Raw genomic sequence first — 27,484 nt, 5'->3', positions numbered from 1 at the left:
TAAAAGCTCGACACTCTCTCTGCTCCGTTACTGACATAAGGACGCACTTGAAGGGTGATTGCAACAATAATAACATGAGAGTATCACAATTAAAAAGTATGTGAAAATCTTGCTTTTCGTAGGATTGGGAAAGGCAACCCCCAGACTTCAAACTATAGTAAGCATCTGCCTCCACCTAGTGACACAGATTAGTCAGTTATCAGAATAACTGACTACAATCAGAATCACTTTTATTGCCACAGAATGCAAGATTACATACGAGGAATTTGTTTTAGTGTCATTATGCAGCATAGTGGTCAGCACAATATACAGAGATAAAGAAAATTTAAGAAATAGGAAAAACAACAAAAAGACAAAAAAGTTAGTGATGGCAGAGGCAAGACCTACCTGAGGTTTGAATGGCTGGTGTGACACACATCTGCCTCAAAGTCAGATACAAAATCTGTGGGAGAAAATTAGTTGAATTAATCACAAATGATGTAGGCGAATAATAATAATAATAAAAAAATCACATGTGGCCCTAATCCTCTTCAGTAGTTTTAAATTGTGTGTGGTGTGAAAAAACGTAATAAAATAAAAAATCCAGGCGACCCCATTTGAATCCCACTTGGGGTCACAAGTCACGACCCCAAGGTTGGGAATCACTGCACTAGTCTTTAGCAACATTATGCACAAATTACTTTTTTTAAGTCCCCTCCAAAAAAATTTTTTATTTCCTATACTGGATACAGGTTTATCTGGGATAATTTAACTTGGTCCAGCAGGCCCTCAGCAAGTGACACACCAGTGTAATATAGAGCTATGGTTCCCTCTTGTGGTCATTGTACTGTACTGTATAGACAGGTCAGTGGTGTAGTGAAGGGTATACGGAATATATATATATATAGAGAGAGAGAGAGAAAAGAGAGAGAGAGAATAGGGTTGATGACTAAATGTGAATGTGTGCAGTTTTCTTTGACATTGACACCAATCGAAAAATGACATGAACAGACAACAGGCTACAGTACTAATTCACATGTTTTGAGGGCTTTAAATAACAGAACCATCTTGCTTTTTGTTATTTTATTATTCAAACTTGGGAAAAAAACAATAAAAATCCATTTAAAAACAAAATTTACAAACATGTTGACCTAGAACATGGCCTTTTAGAATGGGTGAACTTTTCTTTGTTTTTTAAGATAAGAAAAAAACAGTATCAAAACAGGAGGGGAAAGTGCATGTAAAGCAGTGTGCTGCTTTACTCATTCTGGGACTTTGTAGGCTGAATGAGTGACTCTTTGATCGCCAAAGCATCGATCAGCTCCTGGGAAAGAAGGAATGACAATTTTTAAAAAGCATCTTTACATCCAGTGTCACATATCCTTGTGACACTTTACTGTACATAGGCAAGTAACTTCAATTTTATTGTTTATGGTACATTCTTATGCCTCTGTGTGACGTTTATATTTGTTCATGCCTGAGTGTGAGCAACTGTAGCATGACTCAATTTCCCCTCGGGGATCAATAAAGTTATTCTGATCCGATTCTGATAATAATAATTTGAGCAATCTTATAAGTTTATTGCAAGCCACACTGTGCGACATTTGATCTAATAAACTTGGGTAGGACATCAGGTTTGATGTGTGTAGACTGTACGATGATGACACCTACTGCACGCCGCAGCTATGCATCAATCAATGTGTGCCACAATTGTCTGGTAGAAATGTCAACAATGAACTGACAAAGCTTAGCAAGAATGGCAAAGTGGAATTTATGTGTCTGGAAAAACATCCAAAGAAGAGGAGAATGTGGACCAATGTGGCCAATTTTATGAGAGAGTTAATGTCAACGATTTATTAGCCTACTAGCATTTAGCGTCTATAGCCTACTGATATGATCATGCGGAATTTCTATTGGTTGTTGTTATCAGACGTCGTCGTAGCGGTCACCCTAAATTTCGGACACTGTCAGAATTCGCCCATGGCTATCTTTGGTTGCAAGACTTTGACAACGGCCGTCTTTGAACCTCTCTCACTGCACGACGCAGGACCACCGTTTTGAAGCCAAAACAAACGATATCTCCACGTTTTTCTCACGTTGGTCGTCTTTTGTCTGGGACGGCCCAACATCGCGTGTGTCAGAGGCTTTAGACATATTTGTGTGACCACTGACTTCTGCAGGTTTCCACAAGTTCAATTTAAGATGTTTTAAGACCATTATGAATGCAATTTAAGACCTATTTCAAGTCCATACTGGCAGAAAAAGAACAAAGGATATGAAGAAGAATAGGACTTTGATGCTCCTGATGTCAAACAATATTGGGGGATGGCAGCAGGCGTTTGCCGCTGGCTCTTTCCACCGAAGCGCGCAAGATGCCTAGTAATGCAAAAGAGGAAAGTCAAAAGGCCCAGCGTTCTCACCCTCCAGGTCTTGGGGCTGATGGCGATGATGCACTGGTGACGTTTCCCCGTTCCTCCATCCACCTCCCCCTCCTCCACAGGAGCTGAAACACAGACACACACAGCCTTGGTAACATGATTCAAGTAAAGATAATATGTACAACAATAAGAACAATATGTCCAAACCAATAAGTCTGAACAAATGTTAGGCCTTCTCACCTATACAGGGCAGCTTGTAGTTGTTACTGTCCTTGTTATTGTCCAGGTACATTCTAGCCAACCCATCCTGAAATACAAAAATACAATTCTGGATATTCAACACGGAGCTTTTTATGATGATCTTGCTGCACGTAAATGACTGTCTATCTTGTTGAATTTTCATTGTTATACATTAGAAAAATATTTTTTATTAAACCAGCTAAATCAGTTCTTCCTCTTCTAATGATCACAAATACGTATATTCATCAATGTGGTTTTACTTGTCTGCTTTACCATCATTGCCAGTGGGAAAAAGAGAGCAACATTCTGGTCTATTGAGGCTATGGTCTGCAGAGAAATTTACGGTGCATTGTTCCTTTATCAAACTCTTAGTTTTGACGTTTCTATTATTTTAGCACTTAGCTGTAGCTGCTGAACACAATCTGCAGCCAGCGTTTCCGTTAGAAAAAAACCTGTTTCTGAAAGAAACCTCTGGCTCCGCTACATCTGAATATCCATCACACTCCAACCAGGATTTTTTAGGAGAGGGAGAAGGCCAAGACCACACACCAAGTCGTCCACATCGGTACCGCACTTGGCAAAGAAGACTTGGCGTGGCAGGCAGGGATCCAAGGGCAAAATACACGTACGCATCACGATGCATCTAAGTATCGACCCCCCCCCCCCCCCCCCCCCCCCCACCACCACCCCCATCCCCAATTCAAACCTAGTTAACTCACCCTGATCAGAAAGGATGTGTGGAAAATGTTCTCCACTGTCCGAGAGAACGAGGTGGGGTCAATTACAAACTCGTAATACGATATCGGTGATGTCGCTGCAACAGAAACGGAGAGATATTAGTGATTGATAATTCAACGCATTCCTTGAAATGTTGATATTACCCTCATTAGCAAGTTTAAACTCACGATCATCGGCAAAGTAGCTCTTCAGATATCCGAGGATCCTCTCCACCTCCTTCTCAGTCGCCTCCTGGTGGGATTCTTCCATTTTTTTCAACTGAAAAACATTAACAAGGTGAAGTAACCATTTGTGACATCAATTAGGGCTGTCCCGGCGAGTCGACGTAATCGATGACGTCGACTACGTAATTACGTCGAAGCACGCTACGTGCCTCGACGCGTCACAATCGTCACAAAACAAAAAAGATGGCAGCGATGGCCGGAGAAAGTAGTGGACCCATGGCTGTCTTGGCTGATCCACAAACTAGGGCAACAACCATAAGCGATGCAGCTAAAACTATATATATATACATATAATATATATGTATATTAGCATTAACATGGAACGTGTTTCTGATAGTGGTAGTCACTTGCCATTGACTTAGCGTAGTTTCTAAACCATCACCATCATGTTGAAAGTAATTTCTGCACCGCAGCGAACATAACATTACACCATTTAATGGTGTTATTCGGCCGTTTAACGTTAACGTACATATTTCCGTCTGCTTTCACGGCTAACATGTAGAAAATTTATTAAACTAACGTTACAGACCATTGTTAGTCTGTTGCTGCTCACGTTAATTTACTGCGTGCATCATTTAACACTAACAGTGCTATTCGGCTGTTTACATTCTTCTGTTTGCGTTCACGAGATCAAAACTAACGTTACAGACCATTGTTACAGTCTGTGACTGTTAGTCTGTAAATCGTTTGTATTATTTATTTCCTTACCCCCACACTAATGCAAACATACATTTGGCTGAGTTAGCTGCACAATGCACATTACTCCAGTGATTAAATAAATCCATGTCCTGTAAAAATACTGATCCTCCTCAGTTTAGGGAAAGGGTTCATACATACAGTGATGAATCATGATGATGATCAATTTAATCTATGTGTCAGGTGGTCCAGTATTTTCGTGATGAGAGCAGGCAACTGACAAATAGGCAGGCACTATCTATTATAATAATAAGATTAATATTAATATTAATAATAATAATAATTCATATGATCATATCAATGATATGATCATAACGGACTTTCATTAATGAAATCATTTTGGGTTCATTTCTGAAAGTCTGTTCTATACTTGTGGTGAGTAGTAACTGTAACCATATAATTAGATAGGAAAGCAACTAATTTTCAACGTTTGAAAAGCACAGTAAATACTGTCCACCATCTCACACACACAGAGACAGAGACAGAGACAGAGAGAGAGAGAGAGAGAGAGAGACTGTCCACACCAAGGGATTTCATCCGCCCTTCATTTTTCCATATACATTTTGTAAAATGCTTATAAAAATAGTTTTATTTGGGCAGAAGCGATTCAGCTATATTTAGAATGAGGAGAGACCATAGAACATTTCACTCGGACCAATCTCTCAAGTGTTGTGCTGATTTCATCAGGGATTGTAACATCTAGTCCTATTAAGCATTCTCAGAATAAGGAGAGACCATAGAACATTTCACTCGGACCAAAACTAAAACAAAAAAAACATCCGTTTTCTTTTTTAGCTTTTGACTTGGTATGCACCCCTTCCCCACAGCAAGTGCCCCGGTTTGAGGATTTGATAATCTGGTCACCCTAATTTAAGTGCAACATTAGCTTTAAAGAGTACATTTCATTCAAAAGTTCACTCTTTCTTAACCACATTACTCATAACAACTCATACCAGCGTACTGGTATCAGTACTTTCACATCAAAATGTGGAGCTTCAGTTCAGTTTTTTTATTATATCCCGAAGGAAATTAGATTTGCAGAGGTATCAAGACACAATGACCAAAGAAAACAAAAAAACAACATTAGACAACATCAAATGAACATCAACCTGTGTGCATTCTAGACAAAATGCACACAGGTTGGCAGGCCTGCTTACAGGTTGTGAAGTCACAGTCACATGCATGTAAACCAGTGGTTCTCAACCTTTTTGACCCCCAAAAACTTTAGGCTGGGGTTCACAAGCCCCACTCCCGCCACAACCCAACCCAATGACAGTGCGCACGCATTCACACACTGATTTCACTCACTCATTGGAATCGTTTTTATAGTTTATAATAGCTTTATAATACATTCAACAATTGGTATGGGAGATTTAATCATCATGGGAGTTTTTTTTTTCTTTTCTCTTTTTGCTCTTTTGACAATCATCCCACGACCCCCCAAAATAATCTTGCGACCCTCTGGGGGGTCGTGACCCCCAGGTTGAGAACCACTGATGTAGCCAACCGGAGCTGTGTGTGTGTGTATGTATGTATGGGATTATCTACCTGGGTGGGCATGATCCTTTGGGCCTCCTTGCTGGGCACCTTCCTCTGCCGCTCTACCCGTTGTTTCGGGGGAGGAGGCTCTGCATGGAAGGAGCCCATCCTGATGAGGAGAAATGCAGTAATGAAAAAGAGATAAAAAAAAGAAAAAAGAAAAAACAGTCCACACAACACATACATCCATCACTTCCACATCACATGATAGTTTGAGAACAGGGCAAGACTAAACAACAATGGAAAATCATGATTTCCTCACATACCGTATATGCAGTTTAAATGGGTCTGGCTCTAATCTGTCAATTTACCGTACTTCAGCCACAAGGTGGCAGAGGAGGTCATGAGCCACTTACATGTAGTGGAAGGTGGGTGCCGTCTTGAAGCAGCACGCTGCTCTTGCAGCCACTTTATGCCAGGCATCTTGGGGCAGGTAGCCATCAACTGCACCTCCATTCTGCTCCTCTTCCTCCCCTTCCTCTAGTCGGTTCAGACCCATGGCGGACAGCTGGCAGACAAAGAGGGATCACCACATGACTACTTGCCTGGTATTTTCATTACACAGGGTTGCAGCTCTTTTGTAATTATACTTTTCAAGACTTTTCAAGCAATAAAGCCGGAAAGCGGGGTGGGGGCACATTAAAACAAAAATGTATCCACCACAGATTACCTAGGGGACCAGCAGCATATTTGAAGTAAGACCACCTATGAGAAAGCACAACAGCCAATGACAGCTAGCTCAGCGATCAGCAAATTGCTGTATCCTTGTAGCCTACGCGGAGAGTGATACTGTACAAATGTTCTGTAGTATTTAATCAGACACCTGAATATTTCTTCAATCAGATGGTAAACATAAGTAGCAGACACACCACCACTACACCAGGAAATTCAGGAATGCCAGCTCTGGACAGTTGATATCCCCAACCTCAAGTATAAACCTCCTCAAACGCAGTTATCTACCGTTCATTAACATCTTGGAACTCACTACCTCCTCATATAACTCAAACACAAAATAAATTGTCATTTAAAAATCTACTCAAGACCCACCTAATGCCGCTGTCCATATGACTGAATCAATTGGATTTGATATTTCTGATCTCTCTTTCAAGGAAGTTTTCAAATGCAAGGGTCAGATTTAATATTGTCTTGTACTATTGTGCTAGTGTATTGTTTGTACTGATACTGTCCACCTAAGATTTGATTGTATCATTTTAACTGTCTGTTCTATGTTATGTATTGTTGGATGTATTATGTCTTCTCCTTTTTGTGGACCCCAGGAAGATTGGCTGTCGCCAAGGCGTCAGCTAATGGGGATCCATTCAATAAACAATAAACATTCCCAACCAATCTGTAACTGTTCAGTCTATACTACAACATAATGTAGTCACTAGTCAGACTCACAAGGTGCTCAGCAAAGGCGGAGGCGTCGAAAGCAGTGCCTTCAGCGAACAGCTGGTTGGCCTTCTCCTTGCCCAGGTCTGTGGCCACAACCAGGAGCTGTGAATCCAGAGCTGCTTCCCTGGCCTGATGCACTGCAAGGACCATCATCATTAGAGGCAGAACCACCAAACTGTAGAGCTGCATTATACTGATATTAAAATAATTAAGATTTGATTTTCATTCTGAATATTCAGTAAGAAGTAGCCTATCCAAGATGTTGACATTTCTGCATACAGTAATTCCTTTCCCAGCACTTTAGAATATGTATATTACAGTTTATCCATGCCACTCTACACATCTAGGTGACTCGGTCATTGGCTAGTAAACCAAATTTGAGATTATTGGGTTAGTAATAGTATCACTATTAGACATTACCATCTTTAAAAAGTTTGTTTGCCTCATCCAAAACCTCTGTGAGTTTGTTATTATTGGCACTCAGCATATCCTCTCTGTTCTCTGGAAAAGACATGAGAACAGGCAATGAGTCAGACAGCTGTTAACAGAGTGGTATTTATCAACACAAGGCCTCGTCCTCCTTACTCACGTTGCATTGAGTCGATCAGGTCTCGGTACTTGCTCCGTATTGCTCTCCTGAGACCCGGGTCGTCGTCCTCCTCATGCATGTCAGCATCATTGAGAGAGGCAGCATCGTCCCCGTTAACGGTATCCCCCCTCTCCCCACATCCATTCTGCCGCGGGGCCTCCTCCTCGCCGCTGCCTCTGGCTCGGTTCATCTTCAGGAAGATGGCACTGTGTTTATGTTATGGTAGTGAGAGACACACACGTTGAGCAATGTTGTGGGTGCGACATCAACAAAGTGTGCCTCCATGTATACCCCGATTTTTTAGAAAGGATAAAGAAAAACAACAATCTGGACCAGCAGATCAGGATGTTTAAACACTTTTTGGCACAACACCGGCGATTAATTCAACTTAACCTACCTCTTTGGTTGACAGATATACTGGCGCGCCAGAAGCCAGGAAGTGCACAGCCGAAGTGAAGTCAGTTCTCCGTTACTAGTTTCCGTTGGTAACTTTCTTATCCACTAGATGTCAAAGAAACTATCAAGAGGAACATTTTAACTGAGTTCAAACTAACGCTCGACGACGCTCTTGTAAAATAACCATAACACATGTACCTCACTTGCAGCTAACGCTAGTTAGCTAACGCTCTTTTGATTTCATTGGCGGTTGGCAACCAGCGTAGAGGTGCGTTACCGCCACCTACCGGACTGGAGTGTGGAACATCTTCTTCTTCGTCTCTCGAATTAATGGCGGATCGCAAGCAACTTGAGTGCATACCGCCACCTACTGAATTACTTATTCTTATACTATTACTCAAGACGCAGGTGTCTGAGTTTGCGGAGTGTGGAACATGATTTTCCTACCAAAGAGCGTGGAAGGAAAGAGCCCGACATCTGATGCATTTTTGGAAACAGACGCTAGAGGCACTTGTGTAGAGGCCATCGTCATCAGCACGGGAAACGTACGAGGAAACTAGACGATAGTGGGTGTGCTCAGGGGCAAGGACGAGGTACTTGTAAGTAAACAAATATAACGTTACGATTAAGTTTTAATTTTGTTAACGTTACGGAGGCCGGAACCAGGCAGGGTGACAAAATCACTTGTGAACGGAGGCCAGAGCCTGGTGACGCGAGGTTATACTATGGGCGTGCTCTGCACTAGCGTTACTTAGTTAGGGGGCGTGCTCTGTACTGGCCCCGGCCGGAGCTGGACCCTTGCTCGTCTCGCTAGCAGGACAGACTTCGGCAGGAGTGGATTTCAGAGGAAGGAAGGAAAAGTAGGATTGCTGCGTACCACTACTTGTGAGAAGCTAGCTACGTAACTTTTTGGACTCTAAAGATCGCGCCGTGACGCATTTTAAATAAAAAATCAGGTCAGCTCTGAACCCTGAGAAATGTAACATTATCTGGCTAATATGAAATTCATTCCGTTTGTAACTCTATAGTTGGCGTTAGCTGTCAACGGCAAGAGTCCCATTGGCTAACCTAGCACGCTAGCTAACGTTGTGTTGTGTCGGATGTAGCTTAGCTAACTGATATAACGCTAGCTCAACTGTAAGCCAGTGTTTGGAGTAGGCCTATTAGTTAATTTTCTGTATCAAATACTCACTCTGATCAGCACAAGCAACTAACATTACGGCGACGGGGAAATTCATGGCATCGGATGTGATAGAGAGTGAAGTGGTGCTGAAGGGTGTAACGTTAAGTGATATGAATTTAAACAATGGTCGCCCAGATCTCGACACACCCAGCAGGACTTATGAGGAGCTGGGAAATAGAGAGATTCCAAGAAGTCCTTCATCATCTGGAGTATCAGGAGAGGGCGATGAAGAGGAATTAGACGAGTTACAACGCACCGTTGAAAATGGCGAAGAGGCACTTCAAGAGAGTCCGACCAAAACAGGAGGTACGCCACAGGAAAGAAGTAGGACAACCCCAGACAATGGACATGCACAGTCGGGGCCAAGACGCTCAACTCCAGTCAGTCTTCCCCAGCCATGCTCAACTTCTGGACCCAGTGGAAGGTAATGTATGGATGCCCCCGCCGTGTGTATGTGTACACCTTTCTATTCGGTCTACCTTTATTAGCTTCACCAAAGTCACTCTTAACAGACCCAGTTCCACTGTCTGGGTGTAGGCTAGAGTCAGTTCAATGACAGAGATTGCAACTAGAAAAGCTGCTACTAGTTTTGAGTCCCTGTGATCTTAAATCTCTAAACAAAGGGATATGGTACTTTTGTCACACAGACTACAGTAATACCCGAAGTTCCCGAACCATTCGTATCAAACCTGAGATGCATATCTAATATCCTCCAGTATCAGTAAGGTTACAATGTTTCAATATACTGGGTTTGAAAATGGTTTAGCTGACAAACCGTTCTGCAAAGGTACTTGTTTTTTGTTTTTGACACATGTCCATACGTTGTCCATAGTAGTAAAGGTATTATTATAAAGCCTAATTGTTTGTTTGCCAGTGTTTTCAAAGCCCAAGTGCTGCTGACTGAAGCTCCAGTGTAATTTGAACATTCACGCACACAAATATTTGTTTTGGTATTATAATAATAATGTTATTATTATGGTCAGGATCTATGCAATTTCCCCAGGTTTGATGATTGTTCAGAACTGGCCACGCAGGAAGTAGAGTAAAGCAACTACCCAAAATGCTCTGCAACATTAGTCACAATGGTAACACTAGTCACAACACAACAATATGTTAAAGTGGGTCAGTGTTTTGAGTTTCAGCATTGAATTTAGTACAATGAAAGTGTAATGTAGCACTTTTTTTTCCCACACACAAAGTTTGCTTATTGTAGTTTTCAGACAAACTGAAAGCCATTGTTTAGTAGTGCACAGGCCAAGGCTTTTATAGCATTATATTCCTCCCAGTTAAAAGTTGACTGGCCTACATCTATCATGGTTCCTCAACAGAGAATCTTTCTACTACCACTACTGTCATTCCTCCAGTTCTAGGCTGGTATTAAATCAATTTCTACAACTGTGTATGTTATCTATGACTAACATCACATAGGCTAGATATTAGCCTGGGTAAACCCATCCCCCACGTGACCTGCTCTCAGACCTGTTCTGACTGGGAACTGAGAGAGCAGGTCACGTGGGGGCTGGGTTTACCTAGGCTAGCTAGATATAGCATCACTTGGCTGGCCTGCAATTTTACAGACAAAACTTTTCTTTCTCTGTGATCCTTGGAAATATCCTATACTGATCTCTATTTGAAAAACACATGTGCTGCTGTTTTGGTTAATTTTTTTTCTTTCTTCTGATTGTTCCTAATTTTTTCCCCCAATTGTACTTGGCCAATTCCCCCTGCTGCCCCACCCTCTCTGCCGATCTGGGGAGAGCCGTAGACACATGCTTCCTCCGATATATGTGCAGTTGTCAGCCGCTTCTTTTCACCCGACAGCGGGGAGCTTCACCGGCAGGACGTAGCACGTGGGAGGATCACCCAATGTGTTTGCTGTTGACTGTCTTTCTGACCCCTAAGCCCCAGCCACAGTGGGCTGTCAGTCGACGTCTGGCTGGCGGTGAGCGTCTGTGCCGTGGCCCTGGTTTTTGTGGGGTGTCCCACTGTCCTCTGTCCTGCGCCATTGGCACTAGTCGGCCTTATCGGCGGCTTTCCTGGCCGATTCAGCATTTTGAATCAGGCAACGGCTTCGGGCTGCCTGTGAGAGAAATCACTCCGATTGGCGGGTCAGCTGGTTAAGCCAATCATCAATGCCAGAGAAGAGAGGGCATGCACAAAAAGTTCTTCTCATTTTTCAACTTCACCTGATCATTCCAATACACAAATTAATATTTTCACGACGACGTGGCCTTTGGCTTTGGGAAAGCCCCTTCAGCCTGTCGCTGTATGATATCACCCATTTAGTGCAGTTTCTCCTTATTTTTCGTCTCGCTCAGCCCCTTCCTTTCTTCTTCTTACCCAAGCAAAAGCCCAAGGGTTGACATTGACAGTGCCATTCACTAGTTCTTTGACGTCCGGTTGGTGTGTCTGGGCCTTTAATCTTATAAACTAATCACATCAGTAGGTTTATTGACAGAAGAGCCATACGCTTTAGCTTGCAGAGCACTTCACTAAAGCTAAGATAGGCTAATCTATATCATTAAGCAAGGGGCACCAAAACAGTTTCCATAGCAGGACCGACCAGAATGCAGTGTTAAATGAAGGAATCAAAGTCATACATGGGCAGTATAATACTACGAGGCATGAAGATGAAAGATGATAACATTACATGGGAGCAGACATGGAAAGAAAAGGTTACTTTAGACAGAAGGAGAGCAGAATCATGTCCAGCCAATAATACCAACCAGTAATATTCCACTCTTATTTCCAAAATGGTGAAATCTTAATTCAGTCAAGAGTCAAGACCATAAAAAACTATGCGGCGCAGGCGGTATGATTTCACATTTTGGAAAACCTAATGGGCACATAATCAACATTTAGTCATGCAATTCCTTTCACCATGCTCCAACATGTATATTGATGAAATCAAGTTAGCATTGGAGCAATAATTTTGTAGTGCTTGACCTGACTAGCCTAGTAAACCAGCCGGTCACGTGACCGGCTGGTTTACCATGCTATGACTTGACAGCCTCCTACTGAATTTTCAGAAGACTGAAGCTTTCTTGGCTAGGCTATTCTTTTTTGAAGGGGACCATAACCAAGAACATTTTGTATTTACATTCTTTGAATAAATCAGCTCAAGTCAACCCTCATTTTAACTCACGACTAAGTTAGGGCATTATTATTATTATTATTATTATTATTATTATTATTATTATTATTATAATGTAGATTATTTTTTATTATTATTGTTGTTGTCATCGTCGTCGTCATTATTATCATTATCATTATGTCACTCAGCTACCAATTTGACTCCCTATATGACTGTCCCCAGCTACATGTAGCCACTAGGCCTCTGGTGCACTTTGGTGGCAAGGGTTCAGTTTCAAGAATCCACATTCCTGTGATACTTCTCCCTCTCTCAGCTGGATTTCAAATGCAACGGGCAGATTAGCACTATACATAACCAAACAGCTAAACTGATATGTTCTGAAAATGTTGAGCACTGAATGCTCAGAATGTTTTAGTGTCTGAGTCGAGTGCTAGCAGCACACGCATGTTTGTGATTAATGCATCAAAGGAAGCTCTGTACACTGAAGACACAGATGCATTGATTAGCATTACAGTAGTAAGTCGCCTTATGCTTTACAAACTAAGCCTTGAACACACGGCTTCTTAGCCTACAAGCTTTTCAAGAAGCCAGTGACCTGATTATGAGCCAGTTGAAAGCTGGAGGCATTGGAGAGATTCTTAATGAACATGGCAGACTGTGAATTGAGTATTGATTAGCGCTGCGACACACAGCATCTATTCAGCAGTTGGTGCGTGTCATGCTTTTCCTCCATAGACTGGACTTGTCGGGGGGGAAAGGCAGTAAGCCCTCCCATGTCACCTTTTAAGGATTGTACAAGTCACAAGCCACCGTTCACAGATAAGCAATTATGCGTTTGGATTTTGTTTGTTTCAGATAATCTCTCTTACTACCCTTGCTCTTGAACTTGGAAACTTGGTAGCACAAGAGGGCCGTTTAGCTGTCAGACTATTGAAATAATAATAATAATGCTACAATGCTTCTACTTTTTTCCAGTCTGGAGCGCCAGGAATCAGTTGCCACAACAGAGGCGCGCTTAAGAATGGAAGGGGTTGAGCTAAAGGAAGAGTGGCAGGATGAGGACTTCCCAAGGTATTTGGTCAAACAATGCATGGTTCTTGGGTGTAGGACACCACACATCACACATTTGTTTTCTCTGCGCTCTGAAAGACACACGAGTCACAGACCTGTTCTCAGTCAGCTTCTGTTGGTTTAATTGTTAGGCCCCTGCCTGAGGAAGAGGAGCTTGATGATGAGCTTTTTGCTGGAACCTCTGAAGAGGGAGAACCAGGTAACTAAACAGATTATGGTTTTATGGTGCATTGCTATAATGACCCAGGGGAATAGTAGGGCTAATTGTTCCTACAAATGTTATTGATTATCCCACTGATGGCTCAACGTCTTCTCCAGGCTATGCAATGAACCACGGCAAGAAAGCCAAGAAGAGGCTCACTGCTCCAGACATCAGCCTTACTCTGGACCGCAGTGAGGGCTCTCTTCTCTCTGACGAGCTGGACGAAAGTACAGAGTTGGATCTCGATGACATAGACACGCCTTCAGACAACAGCAATGAGTTTGAATGGGAAGGTAAGGACTCCATGTTATGTAATGACAATCAAAAAACCTTTATTAGCTTCATTAGGCGTTTTCGCACCAAACAGTTGTGGGGAATCCGAGAGGAACTGCCCGCTGAGGAGCTCCCCCGACAACTACATACCATCAATGGCTTTTTTATCGTGTGTGTGTGTGTGTGTGTGTGTGTGTGTGTGTGTGTGTGTGTGAGATCCGTCTGACTCCCATAGTGGTTCCCTTTGCAGTTTGGTTTCGGTTTGGCCGTGGTTAGCTGTAGCGGTGCCTGGCTGGCGGAGATCTGCACTCTACTGAGTGCCAGTGTCTAGTTTCTGTTTGCTTTCGCTCCGCCAATAGGAACACTGAACTTCAGCGGCTGAAGCGCATAAGCCGCTACTAGTACTACTAGTACACTCACTTGCTTTGCCGTGTAGCTACTAGTCTAGTAGCTACACGGCAAAGCAAGTGAGTGTTCACGGGGATACTACTTTGGCTAACAGTTAGCTAGCTTACATTAGCTTGCTATTTTCTTTTCCCGCAAGTTAGCGTTGGTGATGATATTACCACCTCGGCGCATTTCAAGAAATTCGAACAATCAACATACACTTACGTCTCTGGATCAGTAAATGTTCCTCTTGTACTGGGAAAGTCCCTACCCTGAAGCATCGACATATAATAGATGGACTGAAGATCTGGTCCCGTTCAGTGAAGCCGCTGCATGTTACATCGCCGCTCTGGCAGCAGGTGCCAGTATAGGTCACAAGGCCCGCCTCCCCATGTTAGTGGATGGGGAAATCACATCCGAAACAATCACAGTACACGTCAGATTATTTTTTTCCAAAGGTTGGTTGTATGATTTTAGATAGTTATTATCATGCTAATGCCTGTGCAAGTGGTCATTTTTCTGATCAGTTTGTTTTTAAGTAGTTATTCGACATATAAAAAGGGATGATTGACAGCTGTGGCAGCCAGTCTCAAGCCGTCATTGGCTGGACAGGCTCTTCATATTATAGATCTAGAGTTAGTTTTAGGGTGTATTCACACCTGTAGGTCGTTTGCTTTGTTCCGATTCAGGTACTTAATTGATACAATTGTTGCATTTGTGCCTTGGTTCGTTTGTGTTCACACAGCCACAAATGAAACGGTCCAAATAGTATTGTCAAACTTCCTGGATTGGCCAGCAGAGACTCTGATAGGCTAATAGCCTCTCGGGATGGACAAAATAATTCCCAGAGATTTTCCTATATGATTATAAAAATGCGTTTTGTTAGACCTACATTTTAGGCTATGTCGGGCGTCCGCCGTGCGAGGAGAGAGAGAGAGAGATAGAGAGAAAGAAAGAAAGAAAGAAAGAAAGAGGGAGGGATCGGGAGAGAGAGAGGGAGAAAGTTCTTTATTTATTTATTAATGTATGCTATGTAGCCTATGTAAGCCTATGTATTTATTTAGCCTATTTAGGCTATTGGGAATTTGGAGATAGAAGATCAAAGACCCTCGCAAATTCTGCTATTAGGCTACTATCACGGAGATGAGGATTAGCCGAGACATAGGCTATATGAACACCTGTCCTGTCAGGAATAAAATATTAATAAATAATTTAATAATAACGGACATTTCGAGGAAGACATGCAATCAGTCTGATTGTCTGATTGAACCAGACAATCTTATCACAAAGAAGGCTGGCTCTGATTACCACGATTTGTTTTCATTTATTGAATGGAGACCAGAGAGAGCGAGAGAGAGGGAGAGAGAGGGCGGTGTGCTGCGCAGCACACCGCACGCAAAATCCGTAGAGATTCAACACATTAACGTTGCTTCCCATGGTCCGAGGTAAGTTGATTGAGTTCAAACTGCTGATGTGATGATCCAAAAATCCCCCAAAGTTTATCGATGCAAGTCACAAGTCGCCAAAACAGGATCTGAAAGATGTTGTTTTTAAACGATAAAAATGTTCGTTCTTCAGGCCATTACGCACAGCGCAGCTGACTACGGCAGCTGGTTTATCCAAAAATGCGCACCGTTTACTGCTGTTGTGGCGGATCGAGGTCGGCTCACGTTCTCACCACAAACGAACCGCACCAGAGTTCGTTTGGAAGCGGACCGAGACCACCCTTTCTTGGCGATCTCGGTCCGCTTGTTTTGTCCCGCATCCGAGTGCGATTGCTGTGTTCACACTCCCCCAAACGAACCGCACCAAGGGGGAAAATGCTCTCCGTTTCGGAACAACTGCTCCAAACGAGATAGGTGTGAATACACCCTTACATAGACAAGACACAGCTACTGCTTAAAACGGCTTGATCTGTTATCTACCAGACATACCGATGGACCACAATAAAAAGGAAATATTTTTGAGAAAGGTGCACGAGGAAGTATCGTTGGTTGGGGACTGAAGTAGCGTTAAGTGCCATATTTACAGACCTAGACTGTATATAAATACACAACGCACTGTGCGCAAATCTAGAAAAAGCAGCTCTACATAAGAACGTTCAGAGGGGCGGGGACCTCACGGAGGTTCTAACTCAACGGAGCTACTGCGCAGAATCTGGTTCACTGATCTGGCAGGATTTCGGCTTCACTCGACCCTACTGGGCGGAGATAGAAACCATCTCTCCATATTTAATATAGCTCAATGCCCTGAAGTCGGAGCTAAAAAAAAGTCCCTCAAAACGGCATTCTAACAATATGGTTCTCAGTTCCTTCTGGTGCAAACACAAGAAAAAGGACATCGTTCCTCCAACTGTTCTTAGAACTATGAAAAAATTCCTCTGGTCCGAAAACACCTCCGGTATTGTCATGTTTCTATATAGAAAAAAGTAAATGATAGAAATTTGATTGTTTTAAATTTGGGATGTACTAAGGCCATGTTCAGACTAGGAGGCCAAATCTGATTTGTGAACTTTAATGACCTATTAATGATTCTATCCAGATTGGATTTATGAGTCTGGACGCTCCAAGTCTGATTTGTGTCACTTGTCCCAAACCACATATGGAGGTCTGGACACACAGATCCGACTTGAACACTTGCCCAAATCAGATTTGTGGCAGTGCGGACACACTCCCAAATCAGATTTGGGAAACCAATCAAGATAATGGTGATTCGTGACTTTAGCAGCAAATCGGATTTGCCTGTAATGTGAACATGGCCTAAGAGGCATGCAAAGCTACACTAAACCTGGAAGAAGATTGTGGGTTGTGTTGTGTTCACTACAAGCTTTATGTTCGAGTCGACCTGGTGTGGTTTATTCACTGGCTTTGACACAGTTTCAAGTGTGTTTACACCAGACGTCTCTTTTTCCCCTGGTGAGAATCTCACTTCCTGGGTCCAGTTCCTGAGCACAGTCCTTACTTAGTCTTAGGAGTTTGACTGTTTGAAGTGTAGTTAAAATGTGCTCTGTTGTTTTTGTGTTTCCATTCTGCTGCCTTCCACTTTGTCGCTTGGAAGAATTGTTTCCATTGTCTGCCTGGAAACAGGCTGCAGGCCAGCAACAGCTTTCTCTCTTCCTTGTGGTAAGGTCTCCTGGACAGACGCTGTTTTCTCTCAGCCATGAGTCAATCAACCCAAACTGTGCAGATTATGTTCCACCTTCAATTACATTGTTTGAACAAATCAAGGGGTGTCCTTTGTTGCATTCCCTTATTTTATGTTTAAGTGAATGTTTATGAGCATGTCACCCCCCCCCCCCTCCAATTATTTTCTTGTTTGAGAAAAGAAAAATCAAGTTACAAAGTTGTCACCAGTTATTAAGCATTTTTTACATTAGTGGTGTTCACAAGTTCTTCCAATTGTCATATACTTGTTTTCACAAGAACTGACATGATAAATACATTGTAGCCTAACAAAATAAGATGAATGTTTGACAGATAATTCTGGTTATTTTCAACCTGACCATATTTCCCCTATTTTATTTTTTCAGGTTTTTGCCATCATGATTTATTGTATTCAAAATGTCTTCCCATAATTCACGGTAGAGGCTTACCTACCTTCAGTCACCGGGAGCACTGCTGTCCTATAGACGGTTTTAACTTGACAACATAAACATTCAAAATGGCGCCTAGCTTACTTCCGGTTGCAGTGTTTGCTAATACAATTAGCTGACAGGGAAAAGCTACTGTACGTTTAAAACTTTTCCCTAGCAACACAATTTCGTGAAAACCGTCTATACACACCCAGACAGCAAACAATCTCCAAAACCAGCAACCCCCCCCCAAAAGTGATTAAAACACGTCATTTCAACACAATAACACTCACGCATAGGTTTAGATGTTAGATGTGTTACTTAAACTAGTATGAGCTATTTGGTAAGTAGACCGTTCCAGTACTCTGATGCTATCATACTGGATTTTCTGTCAATACAATGTGTTTGAGTATTCAAAACATGTTTAACTGCGGTTTGAGTGTTGTGTTAAAAGGACGTGCTGTGCTTTTTGGGTTCAACTGTTGGGGATTGTGTGTAGTGTACCTTTTGGTGTGTATATAGAGTACCACAGGAATGAGTAATGCTGCCTTCCAGACACCTGGGACGTGGGTGTTTCCCAGTGGAAAAGTCCCACCCCCCACCTTCAAAGCATTCCAGAGCACAAAGGCAAAACGCAACCAAGAAACATGGCGGACGGCGCCAAACTTTTTTTGTTTGGCAAATAACAAGACAGCTTAAAGGGGGACTAACCCCCTAGATATGTATTAGAACAGTGATTTGAAAATACCTATGGAAAAAACCAAGAAATGACATATGCTCTTGTCTATACTGGACTCTTTGGCTGTGTTGAAGTCCAGATTTTTTTTCGGAAATCGACGCCATTACAGTTTGCCTACTGCCTCAAAAATAATTTATTTGAGAGGGGCCATATCTGTATAAATATCAGCAACTAGCCAACGCTGGTGGCCTGTTTGGAAAGAGCTTTGCTCAAAATGGTTGAAAGTTATATCAATTTGGTAATTCAGTGGCGAACTAGAAATTTAATTATTTTTCTGCATGTAACTCTATGGAAACTACTCAAACTACGTTACGGGAGCAAAGTGACATGGGCTCGTTAACAGCAGCACACCCACAATAGGACAAACCTCTCGCTCTGGGGTAACACAATGCGAGATTTCTCCACGTAATTCCCTCGTCTAACTAGAGATAAACCGCGCAATGAAATCCGTTTTTAATTTGCGTTTTGGGGGTTTTCGTGATTCTTGATGAAATTTACAGCACCTATGATTTTTCCTCATAGGGCGCAGAGCAGGACAGAGCTCTTCTCCTCCTCGGAGCACACACACACAGACAGAGCCAGTTGCTCTGCTCTGCTGACTGAAAGCCCCCGCCTCTCACTGCTGCTGTGTGCAGTGTGCGCGCGCCCCGCGGGTGCATGAGCGAGCAGAGCAGACTCTCCCGTTTGACTGGCCGAGAGAAAGTGCTTCCAATGAAATGTCAGACTGTGCACAGAGAGCACTGGAGAAAGTGCTCCAGACAGCAAAACACACACACAGCGAGTCAACCCCCCCCCCCCGTTGCTTGTACACAGTGACGATATTACAGCAGCCGATGTGTTTAGACCAGCTTTGTCACGTTGTCACGTCGTAGTATAGCGTTATATTTTACATGTGCGCTAAACTGCGACGCTATTTGTTTGCGGAAATATCAGACTGCTCTCTGCTCTCAGAGCACAGAGAGCCCAGCTGCTGCTGCGCGCGGCCGCGCGCCCCCGGAGCTTGAGGCTCGTCCATGAGGTTACAGTACGACTCTCTCCTGCCCGCTCCCACCTGCCTGGGCTTGAGACAGTGCTTCCAACTCGGACTGATAATATAAACATCATCATTCGAGCTTATTCAGGTAAGATATTAATAAAGTAGTGACACATTCAGCGGGAAACTAACTATAATTAAGACATGTGCCAACTTTGACAACGTTTGGTTCAGTATTTTAAGAGCAAACTTCAATAAGAATAGGCTTGGAGTTCTGAGGAGCCGAAAGGGTACAGAGGGGGTAGGGGAGTAATTATCTTGAAATCCCATAGTCTTTGGGGGCACTGTGACGTCAGTGTGCCCCTAATCTCCCATTCATTTGAGAAAAAAAAAAAAAGCAGTGTTCGACCCGTAGAGGGCGCTTATGCCAGTTATGCTGCTGAAAAATGATACAAATGGTAAAATGGCAACAGTTTGGTGTCAAATGTGGAAATTCTGAGCAGAATTCTTCACACATCACCCCCAAAGTCATATATATTGGTTAAAAGCTGAAAAAAAGTGTTTTGGAGGTTAGTTACACTTTAACAACGAGCAGAGCACCCTCCTTCCATATTTAAATTAAAATGAGGAGCAGCAATGACACATAAGGTAACAGACTCTATTGTACATTTTATTTAGGCACTTCATACTTTGGACTACATACTCCATGGTTGCGGCCATTGTTGTGTGACATCAGACAACTGATTCCCAGCCTAGTGGGGGTAGATTTTTTTTTCTCCCAGGTTTCAAGTCGGAGCTCCCACTTTGAGTGCCGTTCCAGCGCACTTTTCCTAATAGGAGGCCAGAAAATCCGAAGGTCCCAGTTGTCTGGAAGGCAGCAGCTGCCTGAGACCCGGATGTTAGCACTTCCTGTTCCCTGCTCTCAAAGTCACATGTCTTGAATACGGTCTGTGTAGGGTAGGGTGTAGGCTGTAGGGTGTAGGGTCCTACTGCAGTGAAGGCTGTAGGCTACTCTCCATCGTCTAGTTTAAAACAGCAGCAGCTCGTTGAGAATTGCACCTACCTCCACACGGCCGCCATTATGTTATTAATTATTCATGATATAATTTGGCCGCGCTCCAAAAGACACAATTGGCTACGTCGTTCAGTATAGCATTTTTCAATATTAACATTACCGTGTCACCAATTCAGATCTCCACAGCATTTTTGCCTTGAAGTAAGTGAGTCTCACAGCAATACAGACAGATCGCACAGCCCAGCAGCTTGTTATCTATCACTTTTCGGGACAAACGGGACAGGATTCAGGACAACTGCTTGTAACTTCGGGACTGTCTCGCATTTTCCGGGGTGTCTGGTCACCCTAGGTCTGTGTGTTTAACAAACGTTTATGAAACGGCAAACTTTGTGTTCAGCAAGATAAGTTTCACAAATGAGGACCACTTTTATGATTTTTGAAGCGTAAATGTAATTTTTAAAAATCACATTTTTCATAAAACGCTTCAAAGATCATAAAAGTGGTTCTCATTTGTAAAGATTAACTTTGAGATGAGGGAACCAGGAAGTGCATGACTTCTGGTTTGGCCTACAAAAATACGTCATCCTTGTGGTACTCTATTGGAGAACCAGCGCTTCAGCGAACTGAAAGCACGTAAAGCTCTACAGAGAAGTAAGTGTTGAAAATTGTAATACATCAACTGTCACACATCAATTGTAATACAATCATGATGGCAAAAACTAGAAAATAAGGCACAGGTTGAAAATCACCTGAATTATGCTTTAACTGGAGCGGTAATACACATGCAACACTAGCATTGTAATCTTGTGCTACACAAATCAAAAAAGTTAGCTGAACTGACACGATGCACATTTGTTTGATCATTAGATCCTGATAAAAGTATATTGATGTGATTTTGTTTTCTATTCCATCCTGCTTGTTGCATGCATCATACATATATAAATACATAATCATTGGTGATGTAATTTGGTTTGCCAGTTTTGTCATTGAGGTTTGTTTCATGACTATTTGAACATGTTGCTATAAACCTAGAGCTTGAATGTCACGTAGTACTGTTTTCTGTAGAAGCCCCAACCACCGCCACCACCACCATTTTAGCCAGAACCCCAACATAATTCTGTTGATAATTGCTTAATTTGAGAAAGAATAAGAATAATTTGACATAATTTGCAGTTGATCATCCAAATGCCCCTGGCACACCTGAGAAGTCTTGTGGCAGGTGCGTAGGTGGAGTAGTTTGTATGATATTTCTATGTTTTCTGTACAAGCTGCTCTAAACAAATTGCCCCTTGTGGGATGAACAAAGTTGTTTGAAGCTGAAGTAGATGCATGACATAGAATATCCGTTGATGTGGTAAAAAAAACAAACATTTGTGACTTTAACAGTGGCTGATCTAGTAGGCTATCATAGTCATTATTCTCATAATCCTTATTAAATTTGTAGCACAGTGTAGCTGACCTTAACCTGAAAGGGAGGAGAAAGGGAGACATGACCTTTAGATGTTATTGTTGGCATTCATTCAGAGTCAAGAAATGCTATCCAGATACATATGAGAGGTGGAAGTAAAAAAAAATAAAGATGTGTGATGATTAAAATGCTTGTTGAAAACAAGTGATTAAAGTGCATGTGAATTGAAAGATTCTGTGATCATTTGTCGAGTGATTTGAGGAATTCAAAGACGATTTGATTCAAAGAGATGTGATTTCATGAAAGCGAGCCACTCCTCATACTGTTCATGTCTATCCAGAGGGGCCAGTGACCAAGCTATGGAGTGAAAGTTCCTCTTTTCCTTGTAGATGATCTTCCCAAACCGAAAACCACAGAGGTGCTGCAGAAGGGCGTGGACTCTGTGCAGGAGTACTCCGTCTCCGAGGAGAGGGAGGAGGGCCGGCGCTGGAGGGTGTTTCGCATCGGAGACCAGGAACACCGGGTGGACATGAAGGCCATTGAACCCTACAAGAGGGTTATCAGCCATGGAGGTCAGTGGTATTTCAAGGAAAACGACGTTGCCGCTTTTCAACCAGCTTTGTATCATTACAATGTCTAGTATATGCAGATGAACAATGTCTACGACTACCTTCCCTCCATGTTTCCTGCACCAAGAGCTCCCCATTCATCTGCTGGCAGAAACTCCGCCCCCGCCAGGTGGTATGGCTCGTTAATGCTCGTTCTGTACACACAGAAAATACAATCTGTAGCTCTGGAGCCATGCGAGCCAGCGCAGCTTCAAAATCTGCTCCACTTCCTCGTACCAGTGATGTCACTGGCACGTATCCTGAAGCCGTGCCCCAGAGACGGAGAGAGCACAAAAAAATATATATATATATATCCCGATTTTGGATAGAGATAGAGAGCTGGTTGAAAATGTTTTCTCTTTTAAGTGTGTCTTTGCTCTTTTAACTTCCAGGCAGTTGCAAATAAACCCAGCAGGATGTTTTGCATTTGTAATACTGACAGTCTTTCAATATGTTGGGAGGGGGGGGAGGGCATTATGAATCAAAGTTATGACAAGGAAGATTGTGTTTTGGGCCTGAAGCATCCATTTTGTTTTTCCTCTGCAGGTTACTATGGAGATGGGTTGAATGCCATAATCGTTTTTGCTGTGTGCTTTATGCCTGAGAGCAGTCAACCAAATTACAGATACATCATGGACAATCTATTCAAGTGAGGATTTATTTGAATTATTTTTCCTTGTGAAAGAGTATTATTTTTGAACCTGTGCTAATGGGATTTTCCCCTCTCAGGTATGTCATTGGCACTCTGGAGCTTTTGGTTGCGGAGAACTATATGATTGTGTATTTGAACGGGGCGACGTCACGAAAAAAGATGCCGACTGTGGGCTGGCTCAGAAAGTGTTATCAACAGATTGACAGGAGGTGAGTCAGACGGCTTCCTCTGAAGTCGCTCACCACACTCATGACACGACCCAATCCACACACTCATGACACATGACACGACCCAATCCACACACTCAGGACACTCATGACACATGACACCACCTGATCCACAGCCTGAGCCCACTGGTTTATTTCAGACAGCATCAAAATATGGGACAGGATGTTTGTTGCGTTGTTGACGGCTCTCTTGCTCTTTATTTACAGATTAAGGAAGAACTTGAAGTCTTTGATAATTGTCCACCCTTCTTGGTTTATTCGCACTCTCCTGGCAATCACAAGACCCTTCATAAGGTAACTTTAATCTTCAAGGTCATGACATGAGAATAATCATTTTAAAACATTATGTTCTTGGGTACGTTTTTTTCTTCTTCTTTTCTTTTTTCTAGATTCTAACACATTTTGTAATATTTCCTGCTTTTTCTCAGCACCAAATTTACCCAGAAAATCAAGTTTGTGTACAGTTTGACTGACCTGGCCGAATTGGTTCCAATGGAGTATGTGTCTATACCGGATTGTATCAAACAGTAAGTATGCTCCATTCAACACATGTTGGCACTTTTCCAGCTCATTTCAGTTGTCTCATGTGTGACCAATTAGATCTTTGCAAAGAAATAGGGGCGTGTCTGTAAGGGTTTGAAAAGTCTTACAACGTTTTACATTGAAGCATAGAAAACAAAGGCCTGTAAGCTTTTGGGTGTTGGACCCTTTGGTTTACTTGATGAAAACATGCTGAGGCTCCATGCCAACACTCGACATACACCTTATTGATAAGAGAATAGCAATATCAGTCTAAGTGGAGAAATGGGAACATGTAGCAGCTCTAAAGCTAGTAAATAAGGCACTTGTGTGTAGGCAATTGGTCAAATGTACATGTAATCGTATGACCTTCAAATGTACTTGACCCGACAGGACTTAGAAAGTCTGATTTAACTTGCAGGAGACTTTTTTTTTTAAATAGAATTGCATCCAGTGGATTTTGTTTTATAAACTACTATGGAATAATAAAACTCTTTCTTGATTTTAAATAATTTTATGCTCTCAAAAGTCACTGCAGAATTCATTGTTGTTGTTTTTGTCTGAGATGGCTTAGCCTAATGTGGATATATTCACATGGCAGCTTGTGTCAAATGTTGATGGTGCTCTTTTGGATGTTTGGTTGCTGTTGGCTGTCTTTTCTCTATTCCTTAACCTCATTTCCCCTGCCCCCCTAAAGGTTTGACGACGAAAAAAATAGGAAAAGCCGTAAAAGGTATATGCACTTTCACCCAGGGCTTCAGTCGAGGCATTTTTTTGCATTTCACAAAACTAACAATGACCTGATTGGTTGGCTTTTAGGAATGCAACTATACACCTCCGTCTGTCTCAAGTTTTTGCTTTGAGTTTCTGGCCAAAATCAATGAATTTTCTTCCCCATTATTGCACATTTTTCCTCTTAATTGATCGGTTGAGTAGTTTTATTTTCAGAAATAGGTAGTTTGGTGACCGTTTCACAAACCAAATGCCATCTCTGAGGCAATTCTGTGAATTTCATCTCAAAGCCAATTCACGTGAAATTTATGGAATTTATTTGATTGCCATAAAACAATACAACCTTTTAAGTATGTGGATTAAAACATACCATGTTACTTATTTATTTGTGTCACTGGATGCTCTTCCCACACCATGCTGCTGGCTATCACAACTAATTATTAATTTGTGTTCTGAATGTTATTTTTTTATAATATTTATTCGTGTTCTGAATGTTAGAATGATGCTGTGGAGGTTTAGGCGTGAGTAGCACTTACTACAATGTTTCTTAAAAATACAGGTTTAGAATATGACGTGGTTCATGCTTGGTAAGTATGTACATGTTTCCCGGTGTTTGTGTAACTGAATGGGGTGGAACTATTGTACTACAGTCTGACTTAGTCACTGTGGTGTGTGGTTGCACTGTAGCCATGTTCTCACATGCTCCCTTCAGTAACTAGTCCTCACTGAACACCTGGCTTGTCCATTCTCACAGCTCTTTGCATGACTCACTGCATACCTACTCCTTACTGATGTTTGTTTAATTGTCACAAAGCTTCGTCAGCCCTCCTTATAGACGGTTTTAACTTGACAACAAAAACATTCTAAATTGAACCCCCGCTCACTTCCTGTTGCAGTGTTTGTTATGGACATAAAAGAAAAAAAAAACATTCAAGTGCAGGACTGACCATTCCGTGCAAACCGTCTACAGCTGAGCGGCGAAAACAAAAGTAACAATGTCAAGTGAATATTTCTGCAGTTTGCCGAATGCTGAGAAAAAGGAAGTGCTGTGGGGTTGCGCTCTGGTGAAAACCGTCTATACAGACAGACTGGATCAGTGCATTACTGACAAGTAGCCTGCGCCTCCTTAACATCCACAACTTTGTGAAGTTGTGGATGTTGTGAATTCACAACTTTGTGAAGTTGTGAATGTGCAGATATGTCTCAGAAGAAAATCAAAAGATCAACATAAATAACTGCCAGTGGCAGAGGGCCCCAGTGTTGTAGAAGAGCTTCTGTGTCGAGTAGTTTCAGTGTTTTCAGTAAGTAGAGCATGGAGAATATTTCAGTCAACTCAGCTTTGAGCTTTCGGAAAAGGGGCAAAAAGACGAAATGATGCATTGATTTGTTTAGATGAAAGACCTCCAATATGTCGAAAAACACAATACACATTGTGTTGTGAGGGAACATTATCTCACTCCCTTTGAAATCCTTTTGTAATGGTGTAAGAGCAGTGATCACAGCCGCTCCATGATCAGATGAAATAGTGGTGGCTTGCACTATTTTGCGTTCACTATAAAAAATCACCACTCACTTTTACAACTTCTGTGTTTGATATCTTGGATCTAGAGCCAACTAGTACCAGCTGGAGGTGGCTGACGACATGTCCTGTGATTCCTCAGAAAACAGATCCTTGTTAAGTGTAGTCGCCTGCTATTACTGTGATAATCGGTTAGCCTAGCCCTCTTAGCTGTGACTCCACCCCAGTCTGCCGCAGACGTCTTGACGAGTACTCAATCTGTCTGTGCAGAATCGACCAGGACATGCACGGCAAAGTGGAGATGGCTGCTGCTGCTGTTCCAGAGTGACTCGGCCGAGGAAGACAACCATGAAGAATGTGTAGAACCACAGCCGCTCATATGTCAATGCTTTGTGCCATGTAACTGGAGACGTAGATCTTTGTGTCAGAGAAGTGCCTTTTGGAAACGGCTGCCTGTTACATGATGGAAGTCTTTGCTGTGTTACCGTCAAGCCGCATGATCTCCAGTTTCTCTCTCATGTGCCGTCTGAAGCATTTTTATAACCTTTTTATGTACTATACCATGCCAAACGTAGATATTGATGTTCTCCTAGTTACTGTTGTAATCTACAGTGTATTTAAGGCACTCTGTTACAAATGGTTGATGCATGTTCCGCTTTATTACATTTAAATATATATTTATATTCAAAGGGTGACAAAAGGAGAGAGATTAATATATTTTTATGGTTGCTCTGATTTAAAACTGCATTTTAGGTCTCCCGACCGATTGGGTGGCATTCTTAGAGCAGGTTTCACTGCACCGTTTCCACTGTTCAAGTTCACTGCTGAAGTTCATTGTTCGAATCATCCTGCCCTGGGAAAATAAAGTATTCTTCATGCCCCCTCACTTGAATGTGCCCTCTGATGTACTGTAGGTCAAGAAGATGACATGATTTCCTGCAAGTAAATTGATGGAGCCGCATAGTTGTTTTGTATTTATTTATTTATTTATTAGGTATAGCACCATTTTTACAATGGCAATTTCACAGTGAGACCACTTGCATTGTCTTAGAAATTATATTATAGAAATATAGATAAATATAGAAATTAGAAATACTCATTAACTTTTTTCCATACATACAAAATCCTTGATACACA

General features: G+C 42.2%; 2 protein-coding genes across 5 annotated transcripts; one reads left to right on the top strand and one right to left on the bottom strand.

The window, feature by feature from the left end:
• Positions 1 to 1,080: 1,080 nt before the first annotated feature.
• Positions 1,081 to 8,412, bottom strand: nsmce4a (NSE4 homolog A, SMC5-SMC6 complex component). Of its 2 annotated transcripts, none has more exons than XM_083654388.1 (11): positions 8,176 to 8,412; positions 7,779 to 7,984; positions 7,610 to 7,690; positions 7,196 to 7,326; positions 6,151 to 6,302; positions 5,804 to 5,903; positions 3,503 to 3,593; positions 3,317 to 3,411; positions 2,598 to 2,664; positions 2,400 to 2,482; positions 1,081 to 1,303 (listed from the first exon to the last, which is right to left on the bottom strand). In XM_083654388.1, the coding sequence occupies exons 2-11, from the start codon at positions 7,966 to 7,968 to the stop codon at positions 1,238 to 1,240; spliced, it is 1,056 nt and encodes a 351-aa protein (XP_083510514.1). In that variant the 5' UTR covers positions 7,969 to 7,984; positions 8,176 to 8,412; the 3' UTR covers positions 1,081 to 1,237. The 2 variants fall into 2 exon arrangements, with proteins under 2 accessions (XP_083510514.1, XP_083510515.1); XM_083654389.1 differs by having other exon boundaries at positions 7,779 to 7,968.
• A 607-nt stretch (positions 8,413 to 9,019) lies between these two features.
• On the top strand, positions 9,020 to 27,290 carry bnip2 (BCL2 interacting protein 2; the record flags this gene model as incomplete). 3 transcript variants are annotated; one of them, XM_083654491.1, is made up of 11 exons in its annotated part: positions 9,020 to 9,781; positions 13,427 to 13,522; positions 13,654 to 13,721; positions 13,841 to 14,017; positions 22,480 to 22,662; positions 23,245 to 23,347; positions 23,428 to 23,559; positions 23,785 to 23,871; positions 24,006 to 24,104; positions 24,794 to 24,829; positions 26,618 to 27,290. In XM_083654491.1, exons 1-11 carry the CDS (start codon positions 9,411 to 9,413, stop codon positions 26,673 to 26,675), a joined length of 1,410 nt encoding a protein of 469 aa, XP_083510617.1. In that variant the 5' UTR covers positions 9,020 to 9,410. The 3 variants fall into 3 exon arrangements, with proteins under 3 accessions (XP_083510617.1, XP_083510618.1, XP_083510619.1); XM_083654492.1 differs by lacking the exon at positions 24,794 to 24,829; XM_083654493.1 differs by lacking the exons at positions 24,794 to 24,829; positions 26,618 to 27,290 and having other exon boundaries at positions 24,006 to 24,108.
• Positions 27,291 to 27,484: the final 194 nt, after the last annotated feature.

The sequence above is a fragment of the Poromitra crassiceps genome, assembly GCF_964638095.1.
Source record: "Poromitra crassiceps genome assembly, chromosome: 18".
Classification (NCBI taxonomy): Eukaryota; Metazoa; Chordata; class Actinopteri; order Beryciformes; family Melamphaidae; genus Poromitra; species Poromitra crassiceps.
This window is presented reverse-complemented; position numbering and strand designations above follow the sequence as displayed.

Coding starts and splice junctions, on each gene's coding strand:
- nsmce4a (XM_083654388.1), bottom strand. CDS start 7,968: ATGAACCGAGCCAGAGGCAGCGGCGAGGAGGAGGCCCCGCGGCAGAAT. Junction 5,904..6,150: donor GCACCCACCTTCCACTACAT/GTAAGTGGCTCA, acceptor TCTCCTCATCAG/GATGGGCTCCTTCCATGCAG. Junction 1,304..2,399: donor TCAGCCCCAAGACCTGGAGG/GTGAGAACGCTG, acceptor CTTCTTTCCCAG/GAGCTGATCGATGCTTTGGC.